The 23,993-nt window shown below is 47.6% G+C and overlaps 1 protein-coding gene across 1 annotated transcript in view; it reads left to right on the plus strand.

Annotated features, from left to right (window-relative positions):
- Positions 1-7,850: 7,850 nt before the first annotated feature.
- LOC146183915 (uncharacterized) overlaps positions 7,851-23,993 on the plus strand; it is a 168,091-nt gene continuing 151,948 nt past the window's right edge. The window contains exon 1 of the mRNA XM_084608438.1: positions 7,851-8,376. Coding sequence (XP_084464564.1) covers positions 8,241-8,376 — 136 coding nt within the window. The 5' untranslated portion in view covers positions 7,851-8,240. The remainder of the gene's footprint in view (positions 8,377-23,993) is intronic.

Raw genomic sequence — 23,993 nt, forward strand, 5'->3', positions numbered from 1 at the left:
AACGTACTAAGAAATGGATAATAACTGGATTGAGTTAACTGTCATCAGTGTTCCTTTAAGCCTACAGAAATCACCGTATCTTATGTACTTTTTATTTAGCATACACGGGACTGGGGAATTGAATTCTTTCTCGCTTAGGAAGTACCATCGCCTCTTATTTCGCTTCGGAGTTGGCATGACAAAAGGCGTGGACCTTCAGCCGACGAAGGCTTTAAGACTCACCACCAGTGTACACTTCGAGGTAGTTTTGGCGCCGTCCTTTCCAAAAGACCACTTATTCTAAATTGCCGCCATTAACGTGAAGCGAGTCGTTAACTTTAACTCGGCTCCTTAAGTGAGGCGGTAAGAGTGTTCTTCCCCCTTTGTGAAGGCAACGTGTGCGCTCGCAGTGAACGAGTTGCGTGCTTCACTACAAGGTGCGAAACGCGCGCGCGCGCACGCGCTCAGTGCTGCAGAAATCGTTACCAACGTTGGCATCACGCCGTGTCTGTCTGCCCCTGGGGCGCCTCCCTCCAGTCGTTCCCCACGCACTTCTTCCGTCTCCTCACTCTCCCTTTCCAAAACTAATTTTCTTTGCCGATCACTCATCCGCTGTCACGGATGTGGCTGAGAAAGACACTGGTCTACGTCGAGCTGCGAGAGTACTGTGTGTGCGTGTCCAAGAGAGGGGGAACGCCGGGAGAGGGGCGGGGTTCCCTGCGAGCGCTTCTTTGCTTCTTTCCTCTTCGTCTCACCGCTGCTGCCCGCGTGTACCCAAAGTACACACGCACACAAGCGTAGATGTTACTTTCCGCCGCCATTGTTTCGTCTGCGGCGGCTGCGGCGGCTACCGCCGTGCGCGCGTTATTGATTGTTTCCTTCGACAATGACAGCAAGCAAATTACAACGCGCGCGCTCCGTCAGGCGAGGCCAACACACTTGGCCTACCCTCTTCCAGTTGTGGTCCACTCTGTTTCAGCCCACATGTGGCTGGCTTGCTCTGGATTCACGCGCAGCTGCGCACCGAGTGTTTGGAAACGGTTTCGTCATTCGCGCCTCCTCTGCGTGTGCACGGACCGAGGGCATGCGTGCGTCGCGTGCATTTATGTATGAGGCGTTCGGCGTTTGTTTCTTCCACCCCGTCGTTCTAACTTTAGCATTTACCGCACGTATTTATGTAGGACGGCTGCCACACATATATGCTGCATTTGGGTGACACGATCCAAATTGACTCTTCACCGTGCTGCTGCAGCCGCGGGAAATATTCGCATAAGGGAGCTTCGAAAAACAGATGTAAACAGCATATCCATTACAGACACAGTTTCTTTAATGTCGCGTAACTGACGATAACCAAAGTTAAACGGTCTCACGGTGAAGGGATTTTTGATTTGACATTGCGGCCTCAAGACCGGCCTTCTTCAGAACAAACTGAGTGCGCAAGTAGTGTCTTACATGTGGTCTAATATTATCGCTATCAAACCTCAAGGACGGTAAAACCTTATAATAAAAATTCAAACCGAGATGGTAATCTCGCTGTGACGTACTTAGAAGTGTTCAGCACGAAAGAGCAAAAACAGACCGGAAGGTTTTTTTAATGGTTTTTGTTTCATTTCTAATAATTGCGTGTTTCCCACCTCCGCAGTCTCCATTGCCGTTTGTACACGTGTCTTCGATGGTATATTTCTGTGCGCGTGTGTGTTGCGCACCTTTCAGGGCGCCACAATAAGATTATCACCTAGGTTCGAATTTATATTCTTATATTTGAGTGTCATTTAGATCTGACAACGCTGTTATTAGGGCGCAGGCGGGAGCACTACTTTCAGCTTAGGTTTCCTCTGGCGAAGGCCAGACATGAGGCCGAAACATCAAGAAAGAAAAGAAAGGAACAGTCCCTGGCCCTGTCGTACCATTTTGACATGCAACAGACTTGCAGAAGAGACGTGCGCGCGAGCGCTCACATGCACGTATTGATAAAGGCAGAGAGACGGCGAAAGGTAATACAATCGAAAAACCGATTATATTTAAGTTTGGCCGTTAGAGCAGCCTTCGCCAAAAATAGCGAACTATACAAACAGTGGAATATTCAATGGTATCAGCTCGGATGACGTTCCTTCAGCGTGGGCGGTCACTTGCTGAGGCTTACGATGAGCGGCGGCCGCCGAAGGCGGAAATTGTCCGTATCTTTTAATAATTAATTCTCTTTTACGTTCCATATTCAAAGGAGTGGCTGTAAGATAAAAGGAGCAAAGTGTTAACCAGGCCTCTAATGAGGCTACGTGGCTTGCAGAGGCCTCTGGTTCAACTTCGGTCAGCTGGCGTTCGTAACGTTCGCTCACAGAGCACACGGGCATTTTTATGACTTCTCTCTAATAGAAATACTGCAGCCGTGGCCTGTATCGAATCTGCGACGTTAGGCTCTGCAGCCAAGTACACTGGTAAGCCTCGTGTAATAAAGCATTGTTTTGAATCACTGGTTGATTCAGGTTACGCATATTATATGACCGAAAATGTACCGGCATATAGATACGCCATACTCAAGGCGCGGTGGAAGTTTTTTTACGTGAAGCAAATGCAGTCGGCGCTGAATCTTTCTTCCATGGTGAAGAGGTTTGAATGGACTGCTGCGGCGTGGAGCGCCTAGTTCGCTCGCCTTACGACATCTCTTTATTACTTGCCTTTTTTTTTTACTCATTTGGGCCCACCGGTTTTCAGTTCAACGTTGCCCATTTCTGAGTGTCATGTTCTATGCATTGTTCTTTTGTTGTCGCCTTCTTTTTTGCATCGACACAGTGGAAGTGCTTTCGTGGTAAACTGTGTGAACATATTGCTCGTTCCCTTATAGTGTTTCTTTTTCACATTCCTTCCATTATTTGATGCCTTTTTGTTAGCAGACGGCAGGTGTTGTGACGGCTGTCGGCTAGACTGACATGTGTTTCGGCTTTATGTTTTAAAATTATAACCTAATCAAAACAAGGAACGAGAACAAGACTGGCAAGACAATCATGCTTTTCTGTCTCTCTGACAGCAGCAGATACACCAATGCCGCGCCCTCTGAAACGAAAAAAAAAAAAAAAAAAGTGCCGTCTATTTCGCGTTTATGTGCATGTGGTAAGCTAAGAATTGATTGTGCGTTCCTCTGCAGCAGTGGAACAGTGCATTTTGCGGGGTTCCATCGCTAATTCCGCCAAAGCGGACCGGCCGCGACAGGCTTAGTAGTGCGCACGCGGAGGCCTCCTGGTTGGTGTAAAAGGGCAAGTTGCTCGTCGCAGCTATCGTTTCTTGCTTTTTTTTTGACGGCTGAAAGCAGCGCATCTTTAAAACTGCTAAATAACCATCATAACCGCACTAGACGTATACCAGAGAAAATGCCAACCAGAAATGATGCTACAAAAAAACTGATTTCTCTTGAAGAAGATGATGTCTGCCAGCCAGTCAGTAAGTCAATCAACCAACCAACCAACCAACCAAGCCAGTGAGCCCATCCAACTCAACCAGCCCGACCTAACTAAACCCAACCGAACGACCGACCGATCGACCGACCTACCGGCGCCAAGATCACTGGGATTTTTAGGACCATCTGGCGGCTCGAACGACGCCGCTGGCTTCTGTCGCAATGGGACAAGCAATGCTTGTGCATTGAACATGTAGTAATCCACTGTGCCGCAAAAAGAACAAGAATGCGCACTTTTAACACGCTTTTAGTCGCTTCCGTTGAATTTGTCGTATTTACCGCTAGGCGACGCTGGTTAGCCGAAAGCTGTGGGATGAGGCCGTTGAGAGAACGCTGCCATGTTACAAACTCTCCGCTGATCGTATGCAGACAAGTTCGAACGCGTCCCATTACCTATGCACGAATTGCTTTGCTGTTTGGGTTTCTGCGGCCTTTCTTGTGCATTGCATTCGCTCTTGTAGAAGGGAGTATTTTCGAAGCCCCTGCCGGAAATTCGACTGCCGCGGGTGGCTATGGTGGCGGCTCCCTCCGACAACACTGCCGCTTTTTAGCAACGATCCAAAGGCTACCGTAACCTGTTCTGTCGCTGCTCTGTGAGCATCAGCATAATGACCGAGCACAGATGTGTTCTGCGCTAAAGATCCAATCAAATCCTTCTTAAAGCTGAAGCTGCGAACAGTATTTTAAAATGGCCTAAAATTAGCTTTTCAAGTATTTAATGAGGGGTGGCAACAGAGTAGAATGAAGGAGCGGATACCGGAAGTGATGTTCGCATATATTACTGCGCCCACTCATACCCGCGATTCACGCTTGCCTTTTACGACAGTATAGTGCTGTTCAACTGCTCGATAAAAGTAACTTCTTGCCTGTTAGGTTTTTGTATTTGTTTTTCGCGCTGTAGCAGTAATGTCCACAAAAGCTTGGGGATAACTGTAGAAACGGCAGTGGGAGAATATGAAAACATTAGCGTAGGCGCGAAGTAGGTGGCTCTATAGTCGACGTCTCTTTCTATATCTACTTATTCGCTTCGTTAAGATCCGACCGCTACTGTTCGACTTCTGATGCTACCACTCGACGATGTGACTCACACTTTTTGTCTGTCTCATGACCTATAACTGCCATGACTCATGACTCGTGAATTAAATTACTCGACACTTTCATGCCACATGACCAATGACTCATGTCTCTTTGATGAAACAGTAGTTCTTTATACCATAACTTACAACTCTCATCCAGCCATTGACTGATGACGTTATCTGGTATTGACGTCATGTGGAGACCGACTTCCGACGGCACATTTTGCGAACACCTCCGGCACCAACATAGCCTACTAGTACTTTCGCACTAATAATGGCTGGAAAAGACCATAATAAAATAGCGATCTAATAAAACTAACACGGATACGAGCAGGAGAACGGCGCCACCGTTAGGTACTGAGATGGATATGACAGTATATAAAAAAAATTGCCACTTTACTCAGATGGTTGTACCTTTGCACTCTGCAGTTGCAGAATTAGCCAGGCTCAGATCCGGTTTGAACCAAAAGTTCGTGTGCGCGGAGAATACGCGCACGCAACCAGCAGAAGCACGAGGCTTCCGAATGCGTAGTCCCTTGAGCTGACCAGATAATACCGCAGAGGAACCATATAATGCCATCTGGAAAAGAAAGTAAGAAATGGTAGTGATAAAGCCTGGCTAAGTTTTCAGGCTATGGCTATGGAACGAAAAATGGTAGGGGTAACATTAAGAGATAGAAAGCGTGCAGAGTGGGTCAGAGAAATAACTCAAGTTAACGACATTCTAGTGGAAATGAAGAAGAAGAAATGGACATGGGCAGCACATGTAGTGCGAAGAGAGGATAACCGATGGTCGCTGAGGGTAACAAACTGGATTCCAAGGGAAGGAAAGCGTAGCAGGGGGCGACAGAAAGCTAGGTGGGCGGATGAGATTAAGAAGTTCGCAGGGGTCAAGTGGATGCAGCTAGCACAGAACCGGGTTAAGTGGAGAGATATGGGAGAGGCCTTCGCCCTGCAGTGGGTATAATCAGGCTGATGATGATGATGATGAAGTTTTCAGAAGTCCACAATCTCGTAACAACATAAAATACACGAAGTCTGTGCTTGAGAAATGAGTGTATATGTGATCTGGCGGCCTCGTGTAGCACGCGTTTTCGTTTCGTATGCAGTACAAAAAGAACTTTTCCGTGTCTCTTTACAATCCAGTTCGACCAACAGATCTCGACCATGAAGTGGCTATTTAGTAGCTTTCTGTCCATATCCCTCACAGTTAGGGTTCCTCGATGTCAGTGCTGCTCACAGCTGCTTGTAACTGCCCTACGGCGGCCGCCGCTACAAGAAAGTTCGTGATTTTGCTAAGGTGCAGCTAATCTAAGACGGGTACTCGAACGACCAGGTCGCGCGCGATGCTGGCTTGATGCATGTTGTGTATGAGTGCAATGGTGCGTCAGAACGAATCTAGTTGAACGGTTTGCAGGACACACACACACACACACACACACACACACACACACACACACACACACACACACACACACACACACACACACACACACACACACACACACACACACACACACACACACACACACACACACGCACACACGCACACACACACACACACACGCACGCACGCACACACACACACGCACACACACACACACACGCACGCGCACACACACACACACACACACACACACACACACACACACACACACACACACACACACACACACACACACACACACACACACACACACACACACACACACACACACACACACACACACACACAGATCAATTTATGTATTTCCAGGTGTGCCGCTAGGCTCATGACGCATAGGCTCGCAGGGGACGCTGAGGTGCACGGTAGAATGTTGTTTGCGGGGGTTCAGCGTCCTGAAACAGAGCGGAAGGCTGACGATGAAGCTCGACTAGTTGGTCTTTACCGCCCACTGACATCGCGCAGAACACGGGCACCGTTCCCATTTCACGTCCACCGACGAAATGGATTCTACCCCGTGTCCGAAGCGGGTTCAGCAGCCGAGCGCTAGTTACTGAGCCACCGAGGTAGGCACCTTGGGGGAGGAATGAAGCGGAGGGAAAAAATGGGAGAGGAAGGTTGGCTGTTTGGGAAACTCGCGTACAAGGTGGCGCTCATTTCAACAGCGAATCACCGCTACAGTGGTCACAGACGCATGCTGTCGCTGACTGTGGTTGTTTGCCTGATAGCTCATGAAACCGGAACCGGAAGTGGCCGGATTCTGTATTTTACATGCGCGGGTGTAGGCGTACGCAGTACAAAAGGATACGTCAGAAGAATATAGGCTGCTTTTCCTTCTGGTAGGTTTTTCCGACGCGTGTTTCGCGCCCTGGAGCTGCATGCCTCTTGACACGGTGGCGGCTGTGCAACATCAAGCAGCAGCTCGCGGCAGCTTTGAGGCTCGGAAAACACATTGCATCTGCGGCGCTAGCAGGCAGTAAGAAGGAGCACCGCGGCGTTGCCCTCGAAATCCGGCGCGCGCAGTGCGTTCGTCCGCCGGCAGGGTAGCTTTGCAGCTCCATGGCGCGTTTTTTCTTAATTTTTTTTTCGTGCGTCCGCTTCTTTACGGCCGCCCGAACGTGTCTGCCGCCGCACCTGATGGAACAGTGCGCGGGGCCGTGTCATGCACGTCACGTGTGCACGTCTGAGAGGCGGGTGGTTACGTGCCTTCAAGGTGAGGGTGTGTAATAGGGAGGGGGTCGAGAAAGAGAGGTGGGCGGATGACCCCAAGACGCACGAAGAAGACAACGCTCGCTTGCGCAACACGCTAGCGCGCGTGCCCCATCCGCCCGGCTGCAGCGCCGGGCGAAGTGGCGGCGCTTGTCACCGCGAGCGACAAGCGGCGGCGGCGGCGTGCGTGCGCACCGGATGCGGAGAAGACTGACGTCCATAGCGCCGCCGCCCGGGCACGTCCTTCGGAAGGAAGTGTTCGTGTGCGTGCGTGAGTGCACGAAAGGACATACGGGTCTTCCGCCGCTCTTTGTTGCTGCTGTACGTTCCGTTGGCGCGCGCTGTCGTTTGTCGGGACATAAGGGGGGTGCGGCGAGGTGAACGGAAAGAACAGCTCCGACGACGCGGGGCGAGGAGGCGGGGAAAAAGGAAGGTGCATACAGAGCGGCGGATGGAACCCGATTGTTTATGGTAGTCAGCGATGACAGCCAGCAGGCAGCCCGAGCGGCAGTGAGGGCTGTGGACGCTAGAGGGGGGGATGCCCCGCCGTCGCGAGCTGCCACGGGCTGCCAGGCAGGCTGGCAGGCGCGCGGCGGCAATACATCAAGCCGCCCTGTCAGCCGTTCTGCCGACATCAATAAATTCCAGACCGATTCATTTTCAAGAAGGTGGAGTAAGTTGAGCGAGGGCCGGGAAGGGGGGGTTGCACAGAGTGTGTGTTGTGTGTGCTTGCCGCCCGTCATCATCATCCGTATGCCACTTTTTTGTCCGCCCACCATAGAGAGCTGGCTGGACGCCTCGGGCCCGCCGACGTTCTTTTCGCCCTGTCGGGCACGCACGGAGCGCGTGTGTCTCCCTGCGGGCAGAACGTCTCGGAGGCCATAGGATAAGCACAACGCTCATCTCGCTTGCTTAGTGATTGTGCGCAGACACCACCTACGCACGTTTTGTTCTCGATGAACCAGAGCCGTAAACGCAGCGCTATGGGCACCTCTGCTTCCGGCTGTCTCGGAGGGTCCGTGCGTCGCCAGAAGCGAAGCAGCCACGTTATTTAGCATCCACCCCTGCTTCTTGTGCGGCAATGTGTGCGTCGGTGCGATCGCTGTATGCGGAAAGTGCGGGATCCCTTGTAACCCCTGCGAGCCATCCAATATTGTCACCGTCGCCCGCCACGCATGCTCGGATAGCGACTCACGCGCGACCTCCCGAACAGAAAGGTAGGTCGCGTTTCCTGCACACTGCACTCGTTTGGGATGAGAAAATGGGGATGCGGCTATGAGTGCATGGGGCAGACAGCGCGGAATCGACTGTGTAAAAAGCTACATTGGTGTCATTTCTCATTTGCTACCCACGCGTAATAGGCATCTGTTCTAAGGTCAAGATGTCTGATTCGTTGTTCGGTCCAGCTTGCCTGCTCCGAAGCAGACTTGCTGACCTGAAGAACGGTATATGGCAAGTTAGAGACGAGTACACTCTTGCGTATGGTGTATGGTAAGCCGCCCTGTGGATGATCTCGCTGCGACTGCTGGAGTAAACGTTATCGTTGCTACAGGCTGAGATAAACGGCGTAGAAGCGTCGAAAATGGGTGCCAGAACAGTATTATAAGAATATGATTGGTTCATGTGTGACGTACGTTGGATGCATCGCACTATCCCGTCGCCTAATTCCTTCTCGTGGAATTCTGCCAGTGACAACGTAAAGAGTTCGACTTTCGCTTCATGAATCGGCTCTTGACGAAGCCTTCTAATGGCATGGCTTACACTCTTTTGCCTATTGCCGCTCATTCAGACCAGTGCTAAACCATTGGTCAAACTTCGATACCGAAATGATCATGGCATTTCGTGAAGCGATGCACAACTGAGCGAATGGCTTGTTGTAGTGAGCAGCGCACGTAGTGAGCAGCGACTCAAAGCTTGCCCTCGCACCCGTACATTGGTGCAATGAACTATATTGATGCTCGCTTTAGCGGTTTTAACTTTTTCGTGCATTTGTTCACATATTGCTGAACTGGTCTCAAGCTTCTTTTGAACTTTGGTAGAACTTTGTTGCACTGTTACTTTACTGATTTCCTATCAGATGGTATAAGGCGTCATTTAAGAAGCAGTATATTTTGGTTCTTCTGGGTTAGCAAGTTCTTTTTTTGTGCGTGTCATCTTTAGTGTGCTTTCTCATATGCTAAATGTCGCAGTGTCAAATTCATTTGTCCATAATGTCTGATTTCTGTTTTTGGAGAACTAGACTTGCAGCATTAGCACCAATACGCGGATCTCGTCTGCGTCTCCTATATGCATATTCTATCCAGCACCCCCGCTTATCTGGCGTAGACAAAATGTGCTTCCCGCAGGCAGCCACGGAGCGCCAGCTGGAGTTGCATGTGCCTGACGTCACAACCGAGAGGGTTGTAACAGGAAGAGCGACTATACGGCGCGCTCAACTGTGTTTAGAGGAACGGTATCGTTTGACTGAGATCGCAAAAGCGTGCTTATCTACTTCAAAATTTCGTTTCCGTCACTTCATGACGTGCACTCGCTCTACTATACGCATGTCATTAAGCAAGCCCTTCAAGGCTCGCCGGCACCTCCTTGCTGGTTGGTTTGTGGGGTTTAATGTCCCAAAGCGACTCAGGCTATGAGAGACGCCGTAGTGGAAGACTCTGGAAATTTTGACCACCTGGGCTTCTTTGGCGTGCACTGACATCACACAGTACACGGGCGCCTTACTTTTCGTCTCCATCGGAAAGCGGCCGCCGAGGCCGGGATTCGATCCTGCATCCTTGGGAACAGTAGTCGAGCGCCGTAACCACTGCGCCACCCCGGCGGGTACCTCCTTGCATTGGAGTTCTTGCTTAGGAGCGAAACCGAATGACAGCGCGTAATAACCTGTGCACATGTTTACGTGCATCAGTGCACGTATATATAATCGAAATGTCATATGTTGCATACAATGAGTCAAATATTCAGCCCTATATATTGCAAAATTTTACGAAAATGAAGGACTTTTCACTTGGTTTTATTCTTCCTTCGTGAGTTTGCTTTGTTGCTGCATTACCAGCACTAGACCAAAAAAAAAAAAAAAAGCCTCTTCTACCAGCGTCATGTCATTTGGTCCCTTGCTCGACTGGCCGAAGGGAAATAAACATATCTTTAAACACCAGAAGCAGTGCTGATTTTTAGTTCTTAATATTTACTTCTCAAAAACGAGACCTTTGACCGGATATCTGCGAGAGCCTTCTCTGCTACGCCTTGTGTTGCGTGACGTGCTGCACGCTGTCCGCTGTCATTGTTGAGAAAACTCATCTTCAAAATATGACCCAGTTATTTACGGTTATCACTTACCTGTGCCGACCCCGACAGCCCTGCATTTTCAGATTCCTCCACTTCATTGTTCCATCCGATTGCATATGCTATCCCTTGCTGTAGCCGGGATGCTCCAAAGGACCAGCACTTAAATGTTCTTCTTTCTAGATGACACGTGATCTCTCTCTCTCTCTCTTCATTTCAATTTGAGTCAGAATGTAACGCGTTTCTTCTTTCAACCACGTTCCAATCGTTCTTGCGGGGCAATAAACTTGCAGGGTAAAGTTTATTGCTTACCCGTCGTCAATTAGCAAACCCTCCCCCCCCCCCCCCAACCCCCCTTCCCCTGCTCACGTCGCGCACTTTGCGTCGAAGTCCCACATTGTAATCGGCCACAGGCCTTTTTCGTGAGCCAAGAACACTTCCCGAACCCGACATGTTGTCCTGTGGCAGGAGCTGGCTCCCCCTCGCCCTCTCCGCCAGTCAGCCCCGACAGCATGCGCCAGGGCCGCAGTTCTATACAGATCCGCAAAACAACGGGTTCTTAGAAAGACTTCTGCCAACCAGGCCGTGTCGATCGCGCATCGCCCGCGTAACATGGGTGTAAAAGCGGCAAAGCAAAGGGCAGGGCTCTCTCCAAATCGTCGAGTGCATGTGTCGTTTCTCCCAAACCCGCAGCCCGAGGTAGGAGGGATGGGAGGAGGAGGTTGTTTCAACGGCCAACAAATGTGTCGCTTCGTCACTATACGTCTGTACTCTTAATTTATGAAGTTCACCGTATGTGGTGCGCGCAGAGCGGCCGAGTCGCGGTTTACAAGGCTGCCGGAAACAATCATGAGGCGGCCGAGCCGAATCATTGCGATGCTCCAGACCTTTTTCGGTGCAAAGGGCAGTCAGCTCATGTGCTCACTGATGCGCTAAGCTGTACCATTTGTTTTTGCCTTCGCAAAGGAGCACTGGGAACTTTAGGAGAACGGCGTGGTCATGCGGGCAGCAAAGTCGTCCACTGGGCTTAGCGAGGCGGGAGAGGTTTTTCTGCAGTATATATAACTGTCAACCCAAGCACACCACAGCGTTCTTGGACGTTGTACAACGTTGTAAACAGCTAGAGAGCTACCATCGTGCTGTGATGTGAACGTGTCGCATCAAGAAAGATATTGTGCAATAGTTGGAACGCATTCCTTCCTCTGCTCACCGCTTTCATCAGGAGACACGAAGGGCCACCACTTTCAGCAGACAAATTATAAGCTTAGAACGTGACTTATAGGCGAACATCTCGCATATCTGTGGTGCTCTGTGCCTTAAAGGTCAACTCCGGTGGCTTTTCCATCCTTCTGTGTTTTTGGTTGAATTACATTCCTCGGCACGTCCTGACTCGAACACAAAAAACCGTTTTTCGAAATTCCAATTAGAACTATTTTTAAAAAGAAAAAACAGTAAATCGAAACCGAAACTGCTTGCACGGCCAGAAACGACGTCCCGGGTGACGAAATGGTGACGTCACACTCAGTATTCGAGAAATACTCATACGTGCGTTGGATGGTGAAAATAAAGTGTGGAAATCACGAAGCATTGCATAAAATGTCTGAGGTAGTTCAATATAAGCCTCACAATTTCATAATCATGCGGGAAGTGGACAGTAACGCCGGTATACTGTTTGTGACGTCAGAAACTCAGTGTTGCCGGCAGAAATAGTCTCAACTTAAGCCATGAAAACGGCATATTTTAAAGTCGTGTTGCGCGCGAACGGATTATCGTACGGCGCCCAAATTTTGCAGAATGCGTCAGGACGGAGAGGAGAATCTACAGTAAAATTTTTATTAGAATATTCGAATGTCAAAAAACCCCCGGAGTTGCCCTTTAAAGGTTCGTCGTCCTATGCTAAAATATTGAAGTAAGTTTTTCAAAGTGCCTATATTCCCCTTTGCTCTATTCGGACCTCCTTTGTAGTAGCTTGTTGTCTAATTTTTTTAATACTTGCCGATGACATCGAAACAATAAGAGTGGAATAGACACAGTGACGGGAACCACAGAAAATATTGAACGTTTACCTATAGGGTATTTGGTCTCTCAGAAAAGTTGCAGCTTGTTAATTTTTTTTTTTTTTTTTTTTTTTTACAAATGCATTGCAATTAGCGTGCACATATAATTCACAACAGACCTTTGCAGTAGCAAAATACAATAAGTACTGGTTTAGAGAGTGCATGAAAAACTATAACGATTATAAAATTGATGGCAGTGTGGGAAAGTTGTTAGGGAGAATAGAAATAATGATAGGTCATACTGGAGGGATGGATATTGGGTCCATGCCAGAAAATTTGGGATTTTTGGGTTCTCAGAGTTGAACGACAATATGAGCACTGAATGAAGGCAATCTTGGCGCGTGAGACGACATAATGAGTGAAGCTACTCTTAAAACTAAGTCAGCTGAGTGATACTTTTGTATAATTACGTGGTTGCACATTTGCTGTTGCAGCTTTCAAGCGCATGAGCGCACCGGGCCCTCCGCTTCCAAACATGATTTGATATTGCCAAGATTCAAATTGGTATGGGCATTCTGCGATATAATATATATATATATATATATATATATATATATATATATATATATATATATATATATATATATATATATATATATATATATATATATATATATATATATATATATATATATATATATGACAGGTCGGGGATTAAATGTTCCGAGGTGACTCGCAATGAGTGACGCCGCAACGGCGGGCTTTGGATTAATTAAAGCCAGCTGGGCACCTTGAACGAACACTGACATTGTGAAGCGTACAGGTGCTTTTTACGTTTGGCCTGTATCGAAACGCGACCACCACGGCCGGAATCTAACCAGCGTCGTCGGGCTCAGCAGTCGAGGAGCCTACAACCACTGAGCCACACTGCTGCGGCCCATAAATATATCAGTAATTAAAATTTTCACGTTTATACTCACTTTACCGTAAAGCTATTGTCATTGATGTTTGGACGCTTGTCAATTACCTCCTCTGATCCTTTTGATATATAGCTGCTCACTCCTCTGGTCAACCTCTCTACCTTTCCTCTTGCTCTTTCTCTCTTGTGTTGTTTACTTTGCCTCTTAATTCGATGGTGGTGAGGCGGTCATTGATTACGGCAACCGCGCCCCCTCATCTATTTCATTCATGTAGCGCAGAGCCAGAGTTAACGTGGAAATAACTTAGCTGGCAGAAAAAATTTGGAATCCCCATCAGATGTACTTAATTACTAAATTAGAATTATTCTAAAATACACTCGCCCAATTCATCACAACATATTTTGCACGAAGATCTTGAATGAGACGGCAATTAAGAAAACGTTGCTGAATTTTGTAAAACCGAAGACTGTTTTCCCGCTTATTATGTTTCCATAGATTTTTCACTCGCTGCCATCGTTGTGTGCCGCTCATACTAAATCTGCTGATCGCATTTTTCCCGCCTTGGCTCCAACTTCAACGTTCAGCCCATTTTCTCTCATGCTAACTAAATTCGTGGTTCAAAGCTCTTTCTCGCTATTCACAACTGCAACAAACATCCAAAAGACATTGCCTCATTTGAAAGCCACGGTGAACTTTTTTTCAAAACAGAAGTCTCGACTTTTTTTTCTCTCTTTTGTTTAGCTGCAGACATTTGCCAAATTGCTTGTTTTCTAAATATAATGCTTTGCCCCCCCCCCCCCCCCCCCCTCCCCTCGCTTTTGTAATGCTTGAGAGGGCTTAAGGGTCTGGGAATAAGTAAATAGATAAGCCTTTCTCCCACCAAGCGGCAGTGGGCCGGGAAGTGGTTGTGAATAACGAAACCCATTTAATTAATACACTTCCACGCGCAGGACTACGGTCATGCTGTCGTATCCTTTTACGAATACATATTGTCGTTTCATACTGGAAAGCTACAGACAGGTCCCATTTTTCGGGCGGAGCAAGAAAAGAAGACCATGCATCTCCCATTCGTCTAAGTGGCCCTTCGATGATTTCTCCCTAAAATTTGTCCTTAATATCTCTGCGCTATCTCGTGCAGTATCCCGCAGTGTTTCGGTGCGTTTATTTGCGCGTCATACTGATTTATTCTCACTCCTACACGGGACTGCTTGAAATGCTAGCCTCATTTTTAATGTAACTCGAAAATGGTTATGTTAGTAATTAAGGTGACAGATGCCTCTTTTTTGGCGCCATTTTTATCGCAGCATGTAGATAAGCTGAGTCAATGTGGTAACTGCGTGTGTCGCGGGCGCCTTAGGGTCCCAAATTTAATTAGTGAAACTTTTTGTTTTCAGCACAATGGAAGGTTTGCAGTTGGGAACCCCATGACCCCATTTGCTTGAGCTCTCTCTTGATCCGTCCCGACCGCCACTTCTGGTGAACCGGGTCCGAGTTGAGCAGGGCGCCCTGTCATTGATTTGGTAATTGGTCCGTGGTATTGGGTACATCGGGCTCGTGTTTGCGGGCCCAAGCCGTGCTGAGGAGTTAGGAGTCGTCGCCGCACACTTGTGCGCCTCTAGGTATCAAGTTTCTTGAACGTAGCAAAGGTATCCGTTTGCGCTATTCTAAGAATTATTTTTTATTCTTTGTCTAAGCTTTCGTCTGTGGCTGGATACACTATAGTTTTTGTAGCCTGCAGGGGCACAGGATTTCTGCGTATTGGTGAGTGATGACGGCTTGCAGCTGCAATTTCTGCACTCATACCCTTGTGGAATTGAGATCGAGATCGCGAACTATGCTGTGGGCACCCACATGCCCATTACTATGGCGATGTTATCTGGAAAAGTACTTCTTACTATTAGGGAACTCGATGGTCCAACTCTGCATTGGGCGTAGTGACGACAGATCGATGGGTAGTCTGTAATCGACAGCCTGCGTGCGGGCTTGGGACTGTGAGTGTGATTTGTCTTTGGTCTTAGCTTGCGCACAGCTGACCATGATTCCTGTGGATTCCGCCGTTATAGTAACATAATGTCAGCGACCGGGTCTGCTGTGTACATGTATGCGCGCTTGGGGTAGTTTACCGCAGACTTTTTCTTTCTCGCCCTGGCTTCTGCCTTTGATGTTTTGCGGTTTGGGGACGACGTGGATGCTCTCTCGAAATTCAAGGAGGAGATCCTTCCTTCTCTTCCTAGACGGGGGATATGGTATATATATGCCAAACCTGTTCGGCATTTTACGGCCAGCCATGGCTAAAAAGGGAATGGGAGGCCCTATAAGATCCCTCACAAACAGAGGGAAAAGACAGAAGCTTATTAGGAAACTAATTGCCAGAATGATCCCTGAAAAAGCTGAGAAGTACTCAGAATACCCAGCTAGAAAAAAACTGGTTCAACCTCGCGACAGTGTCACGGGGAACGTATACAGTCTGGAGTCTCGAACCTCCTCAAAACTTTAATCGACCTTTCCAACACCAATAAGGAACAGAAAGACGCGTTTACCACTGGATCGAAGGCTTGGAGGTGACACCAACGAACCCCCAGCTGGAAACATTGAACAATTATCTATAGGGCAGGGGATCTCGAAGCAGGCCAGCGAGTACGTGGGTGGGGAGAACTTCATTCTATAGTCAAAAAACAATGAAGGCAAATATTCTAGCGAGAAGAAGCTCGTGGCTGGGACCTGACAGCATCATCGTCAAGACGTTTCAAAATGTAGACGAGACATTTCCGGAGGAAATCTTCAAGTCATTTAACGAACTCGGGACTGAAAGCCAAGCCCCGCTAGAATGGAAAACGAGAGAAGCTTGCTTTCTTACCAAACCGCCTCGTCGCGGTGGCTCAGTGGTTATAGCGCTCGACTACGGAGCTGGGACGCCGGAGTTCGATTACGACCGCGGTGTCCGCGTTTTGATCGAGGCGAAAAGCAAGGCGCCTGTGCAACGTGGGATGTTAGTGCACGATAAAGTACAACAGGTGATCGAAAATTACGGAGCCCTCCGTTACGGCGTCCCTCACAGACATAGTATAAACCAAACCATGCAAACCTATTCCCCAGTCAAAAAAAAAAAAAAAAAAATGTGGTCAACTTGGAGAACCTCAGGTGAATGATCCTTCACATTGTTCCTATAAAAAAAAACTTTTCCAGGGGCAATCGACATCAGACTAACCAAAGACCTGAGCAAAAAGGAACTTCTCTTAACACCATGATGTTTGGATTCTGGGAAAATTTTTCCACTTAAGTGGAAAGATGAATATCTCCCAATTTACGTTATACATAGGGTAATGATAGGGCAGGCATCAGACGAGATTTATACTGGCTCACGACGTGAGGGAGGCATTCAATGTCACAATGCGATAACCTCAGAACGCGCAAACTGCGGAAGAATAACTTAAAATATTTATCCACAGCTCCCTCGCAGATAGTGTAGCGATCATCAACGCCGGTGGCATAAAATCCGAGATGACGCTCAGAAACAAGGTCACCCCAGAGGGGGAGGTCTTACCCCCCTCCTTGTCAACATGACGCTCTTCAACCTACCCAAGAAGCTATAGGACGGGTAGTAGGTATAAAACACGTCACAGATATACGAAGATGAAATAAATATTAGGACGAATGAAGCAACCTCTGAAGTCGTCGCCTGAAGGCTTCAGAAGGCAGTGGACGTGGTACAAGGTCACGCGTAAAACTGTGTACTCAATGTTCCCCTATCATATCATGTCCCTGGCTATAGGACCAAAGAAACGGGGAAAAATTAAAGTTACGCTACAAGCGCAGAGCCCCAAATTGGCCAACACAGCCAATATTATAGGCTTCAACATACCAAGAGGTAAAGGGGAGAGAACCAGAATCGAGAAGCTTAAGTAAGAGATAGGAAAACATTGCCATTTTCATAAATCCTCATTTACTAGAAGTCAAACAAGCGCCGCCATCTAGCAAAAATGTGATGCTTGGCGCAATCCCCTGTCGTTGCACCTTCAGATCCAGCTAGCACCGGACAGGTCATTTCATGCACGTGAACCATTCCGTATATTACGCGAAATACCGATTTCATTGTAATTCTGCGAACGCTCCCGGAAGCATTCTGCACTCCTTTCTTTAAATAAAAACCAATAACAGGAAACGAAAAGCCTCCCTGGTTTGTTTCGCAGCGATAAACGAGACTATACATCCCTAAATACTTTTTCTCGTATACACGTCAGTGGCCCACGAAGTTGAACGCCCCTATGTGGCGTATAGGCACATTCATTTGTGCGGACTCAATATGCATGTGCCATATATGAACAACGCTTCCGCAAAAATGCATCCGCGACAAAAAGAATTCCCTTTCATCTCTAGCATACCGTTTGGTATCAATGTGCGCAGTGCACTGCTCCCAGGTGCAAGCTGGTGAGTTAACATGCTTCAAGGGTCGTTTGTAACCACTGCATGAGTGCATCCTTTTGAGCAGATTTATGACTGCAGCGTATGCCTGTCTCCTTTGTTCCCTAGCCACTATTTGTACTTTTATTTCCCTTTGCCGAATACAGTGCAATCAACAGGGCGGAAGTCTGGTTAGCCTCCCGCCTAAACGACATTACTCTGCCTCTCACTCCCTTGCAGGTTGTGTGCTTAGGAAAAAACAAACAAACAAACAAACAAACAAATAAATCCGCTGTGCCAGTGACCCATATAGACTGTTTTCCATCCGATTACACGAAACCATCCTGCTTGTTCAGAAGAGCGAGCATTTCGCGCTTGCCTTTTTAACCCTAGATAGAAAATGAAAAAATAATATTAACGACAACATGGCGCCCTAGATATCTACATACGCGCGCTGCCAATGGCGATGCAGCGCGTGTTTCACACTAAGAGGACATTTCCGGTAACAGCGCTTCGATTGTACAGCACCGCTCGTGTAGCCCAGCCAGACGTTTTCTATTTCGAAGCGGAACCTGCGACAAACAGCTGCGCGTATCTCGTGTGCGTGAGACACCTGCGCCGGCCGCCGCGCGATGCCGGTCGCAGGTGGTGTATGGGTTGTGGAGCACAACCCTGACGGAGCTGCGGGGTGCGAACGGCGTTATCTCGCGTTGGCAGCTGCGGAATCGTTTTCAAATGGCATACAAATTGGATCCTTCCTGCTCGGTGAAGATAAACAGATGCGAGCTTTCGTAATTAGCACTAAGCCTCTTCTTTCTATTTTCAGAGATTCCTGTCATTTTGTTTTTCTTTTCCCGTCTCGCTGATGCGCGACGTTTTCCCGATGAAAGCCGGGCGATAGCGCAACGATCCGGAAATTACCTCCTCGCAAGGCGGTATGGTGCCTTCGCTTCCAAGGTGGCACCCGATTCCTCCGTTCGGAGTGAAAAATGTCCAAGCCCTTCGCCCTCTCATTTATGTGGATACAAGTAGGGCGCAGTAGCACGCATGGTGTTTAGTCTGCGGATATTTCCACAAAAGTATTGCATGCCATAATAGTTGCCGTCTACGCAGCACAGCTTTCAGGAGAGACAGTGGAGTGATTTTCAAAGCAGCCCGGTTGTTCTTTTCCTGACAAGTCTTGTTCGGAGATGGCAGTGCCATGCAAGTGACATTTAACGTGCTCTAATTACTTTCGATGGCGATGAATACCCTGCCGAAATCACATTTAGAACTCACTTCTGCTGCATGCGCCGAGACAGCAAAACAGCGTGTCCGTCAGTATACCCATTTCCTTAACCGGTGGCGTTCGATATGGTCGCTACTGTAACGGGGAGTTGTTCGTTGAAACAAATTATAAAACGGATCTGCTAGAGATTTGGACGAGCAGATAGCAGACGGTTGCCCACAGGCATGCCCACTATTTGTGTGAGTGCCGGAACTCGTGGCATATTAGCCTCGGGTATACTCTTGCCACTCATTCGCTTGTACGTGGCGCTTTGTTGTACATTGGACGCTGCGAATTTCGATAGACGGAGTATGGCAAGAAGGGAGCAGAAGTTCCTTCTCTCTTCTTCATCGCGCTCTGCCATTGTTGCGGCTTTCCTCCTGGGTGGGGCCGCAACTCAAGCGCCAGACGTCAGCAGCATCGTCGCGCGCCGAAGGAACCGCCCAGGGGCGTTGCCTTGACGAACAATCAGTGCTCTAATGAGATGAACGCCAGCGCCGCCGCCGGCGGACGGGATGGCAGACACACCGCTGGCTGCGGCTGGAATGCGGCGCACATTGCGAAATTTTCTGACAGCCCATGGACAGCCTATTAAAAGATTATGGACTGCCTATTAAAATTTTGGTAACGGACAGAGGCCTGCGTCTTGTCTATAGGACGAAAGAGACAGCTCTGCCACTGACGCCTGCTTGCACCGCGCTGGCGTTCTTGCACTGTGCATCGGGGCCAGCGCTGAGCAATCGTTACGTTCCCGGGGGTATCTGGGTTTCATTTTACACTGCGTTAAGGTCCCCGTCCAACGCGCCACATGCACTCGACGCAGCCAGCTCAGGAATTGGTGTTGGTCATGATTTCATGGACAGGAGAGGCGACTGGAAATAACTTACGCCTCGTTTACATGGCTGTCTTAGTGGTTGGTTTGTCAATATTTACGAGGGAGATGAAAAAAGCAAGAACTAAATATAGACAGCAATCCCTGCAGCATACGCTATTTTAGTTAAGAAAGCGTTCCAAACCGAGTTGTTAAAAGGGGCGAAAATACAATCATCACATAAATGCAATGTGAACTCCATAATTCCTATATAAACCGAAACCAGCTATAACGGAAACAAACCTGTCTCTTTTTTTTTTTTTTTTTTTTTTTTTTTTTTTTTTTGAAGCGTTTCATGCGTCAGAGTTGAAGTATGCTGCTCCGAAAACACACCTCTGATAGGTTAAAGTTCTTCGCTGACGCAGGAGCGATGGACGCCCGGACCATCGGACGTGTAATTACTATCCGTCTTGTATTCTTGGATGCGGCTCTACAAAGAAGGGATCATGCCCTTCTGGCGGAATAAATGCAGTCTCCCGCGTTATGATGCTTCAAGGCAGCTATAGACACTCACTATATTGATCTTCCATCACTAATACTTTGCGTTCTGAAGCCATCTACTAAATAGAAAAGCTTTTTTTTTTTTTTTTTTTTTTGATAGAATTTGTCGATTTGTGCTACCAAATGAATTTTTCGAGTTTGGCTGGCGGCGATAGGCGCGAAAAAAAAAAAAAAAAAGAAGCTTTCTTGAGAACTCATGATAACTATACAGACAATCACTGTTCCAAGTAAAAGTTGGTTCTTTGGATCTTTGCATGGTGTATGTTGACGTTTGTACGTGAGCAAGCGACCTATTTATCACTAGGAAAATTGGATTTACCAATCTTCCTCCAGTCGTCCCAAACTCTTGATGTTATCGAAAACAACAGGTTGCCGTCGTTTTAAAGTGAATGGCGTTGTAACCAGCTTTTTGCGATCCGAAAAAAAAAAAAAAATACACAGAATATATTTAACGCACACATGCTGCTTGGGAAATTGTCCGGTAATATCACCATCTGTATTTCGTTATTCTTTTCTTTTCTAGCTTTTAGACGCTGGAGAGCGGCCTCTCAGCGTACATAAATTTGTCTTCAGTGTCCTTTTAGGACTTCTTATTCGAGTGCCCTGCAGCCACCACCTTGCTGCAGCAGAAATGTAAAAAAGTATACGGCTTTGCAGCGCTTGGTCGGCAGGAAAATAACGCTTATGAGATATTTGTATAGGACTGTAGCTTGTAGTGAATCACCATACCCTTGTGAAACCTGGAACGTTATTGAAACTTCTTAATGGTGATCAATTTCTACCCTCGCCCTTCAAAAGTCAGCATTCGGCTATAGGTTAATAAATCTATACAGTGATAAATTGCACAACCAATTGATGGTGGATAAACAGTGGGTGCTCGGTCCCTCGTTGGATGAGATTAAGCAATGGACTTCCTATCCCCATACGTTAATTCAGTCTCGCGAAGCGTGTGTCTGCGAGTGCTTCTGAGTCAAATCTTAGCACCAACACAATGCACCCTTCGGATATCAAATATCTCGAACACGAGCTCTATTAGTCGACTGAAGCACTTCCCGTTTTGATGTTGGCGCACGAGCGACTTGACGTTATACTTCGAACGCAGATAATGCATTCCATTAAATACCATGCAGCAGATTTAAGTCATGATGTCTTGACCTGCATAATGTCTGCAGCTGTGTTGAACGCCTGACACGCAGCACCCATGGAGGCGATATTCTGCATTAAAATGAAATTGTCACCGCGTTGTTTCAAAACTTTTTTTTTTTTTTCAGAAATCGTTATTTTGCACATCAGCAAGTGACAGACGCACCTTTGACGCCACAGCTACCAGCTAGCAAGCAGAGCCGTAAGGGAGGGTGGGTGAGAGGGAAGACTACATACTGCTTCCGAAGAAGGGACAGGCCAAAGGCAAAATAGGCAGAAGAAAAATCGGCAACACAGTCTTTCCAGCTCCTTGTATTTCTTTCAATTTGCGGGTTCGTTTGGAAAAGTCAAACCATCTTCACGCTCAGCGGAAATACCCTTCGGACACACAGGCGTCAAAATATATGCACGAATAGGCAATACGGTTGTTTACCTGGACAGACTCGCTCTAGTTTTGTGCCGAAAGTGAAACTAAGCGGTGGCCTGGAAGACGCAATGGCTCCATATCATCGGCACGGATATTTTCCGTCATGTATATGTACCTTTGAAAGGACTTGCTGCTTCCGTTAGTTCGCTACCGTACCTTGGATGGGCCCCGCACTTTGTAATAAAGAGCTCTTCTATTTTAATATGCTTTTTCGTGGGTAGGATGAACAAGACAACAAACCTTCCCATTTCACGTACCGTGCAATGACTACGGATGCTTTTCTGTGCAAATGAAGGTGATGTATGATTAACGAAAAATAGATGAAAAAAAACAACCGACTGTCCGAAATGGTTACTGAAGTTTCCTTAAAACAAATAAGCTTTTACATTAGGGTATGGCACAGGGAAGTTTGCGGATTCCTACGTCATACAGTAAGGCGGCAATATATTAGCGCAGACGTCTCTACACAATATTTTTTTAAGTCTGCGGACAGAGCTCCAAATTTTCGCAACTGAATACGCTATCTACCAGGACATGTTCTTCGTTTGATCAAACATAGCGCTAGAAGTTGCTAAGGTTGTCCGTTCACCAGTTACTGAATTTTACTTGGTTCGAAGTGTGACGCATTCAAAAAGGTATGACGTTACTTATATGGGGCCATGCCCACGGTACTTAGTCATCAAGCGATCAGTATTCTTCATATTTTCTCTGTTCTTTTTTCATTAATAATGACGTAACATAGTACTTGCCACTATGCCATTTTGATACTGTGCAAGGGCAGGAACATATACCATTTATTTATTTTTTTCGATTGCCCATTGAAGGTTTCGCTTTGGGTTACACGCTTTAATGTTTCAAAGCGACCAAGGCTATATGAGTGACGCCGTAGTGGAGGGTTCCAGAAATTTCGACCACCTGGCGCTCTGTAACGTGATCAGCATCGCACAGTACATAAGCGCCTTGCTTTGCGCCTCATTCGAAAAGCGCCTGGTGCGGCTGAACCCTCCTTGGGTGCAGCAGTCGAGCTAGTTCCTAACCACTGCGCCATCGCGGTGGGGTGTACCCTCAATGTATTCATCCCTTTTGTAGAGTCGTGTTTTTCCACCCCTCGTCTTTTATTTTGGCGTGTCGACATCCAACATCGCAGAACAACAAGCAATGTGCTGCAGTCCTTTCCTGCTATGCTGTTCCAGTTATTGTCCTCGCATTTCCTTTTTCCTTGTCTCTCTAAGCTCTAAAACCATGACTTGCAATTCCCTATTGCCACTATTCGCATTATCCGAAGCACAGGAAGGCTGCAAAAACACATTTCGTTCAAAAGTACGAAACTTTCGCACGTAATGGTGGCGCGAAAGTCATCACTTATAGACCAGTACCTTAGCTCACGCGTTTTAATGATAACGAGAGGACCATTTTGGAGGCTTCAGTTTAAAGCTACCTTGCGCACGCGATACCTGGCCCGTTTCGAAGACTCAGTCTCCTGAGCTCTGTGTAGCGTCACAATGGCCGCAAGGTCACTCGTCGTTGTCCAGTCTTTAATTACATGCCTCGGAGAGTGCTTTTGCGGGAACTGCAACAGCTGTTCATGTCTCTGCGCATCACGACATGCTCTCGCGTCACAAGGCCGCTCAGCTAGTCAGCCGGCCTCGGTTTACTGGGGGAAAATTCCGCCTCGCCTACGAGCCGGCCCTCCTTGCGCGCGCCTTCCGATAGATGGCGCGGCGTGTCCATGAAAGCGACGGCTTTTATATGTGGCGCAGCAGCAGCTGGCCGCGGCTTGCTGCGAAGCTGTTTTTCTCCTTGAACTTTCCTATTTCTCGACGATGCTGCAAATTTCTTCGCCCTGTTTTCTGTTTACACATCGCGGTTGTACAAGAATAACTCAGTGTGAGACTTCTGAACACAAAACAGCGCTGAAGAGGATACGTACTCCTTTTCTGCAGCACTACGTCCATTTTTACTGTAGTCAACAAGCTTATGTCAAGCCTTGAAAAGATACTACTTTCGTACATTGCAATGCATTTG

Source organism: Amblyomma maculatum, chromosome 7 (assembly GCF_055883805.1).
Source record: "Amblyomma maculatum isolate TAMU_Amacu chromosome 7, ASM5588380v1, whole genome shotgun sequence".
NCBI classification, from domain to species: domain Eukaryota; kingdom Metazoa; phylum Arthropoda; class Arachnida; order Ixodida; family Ixodidae; genus Amblyomma; species Amblyomma maculatum.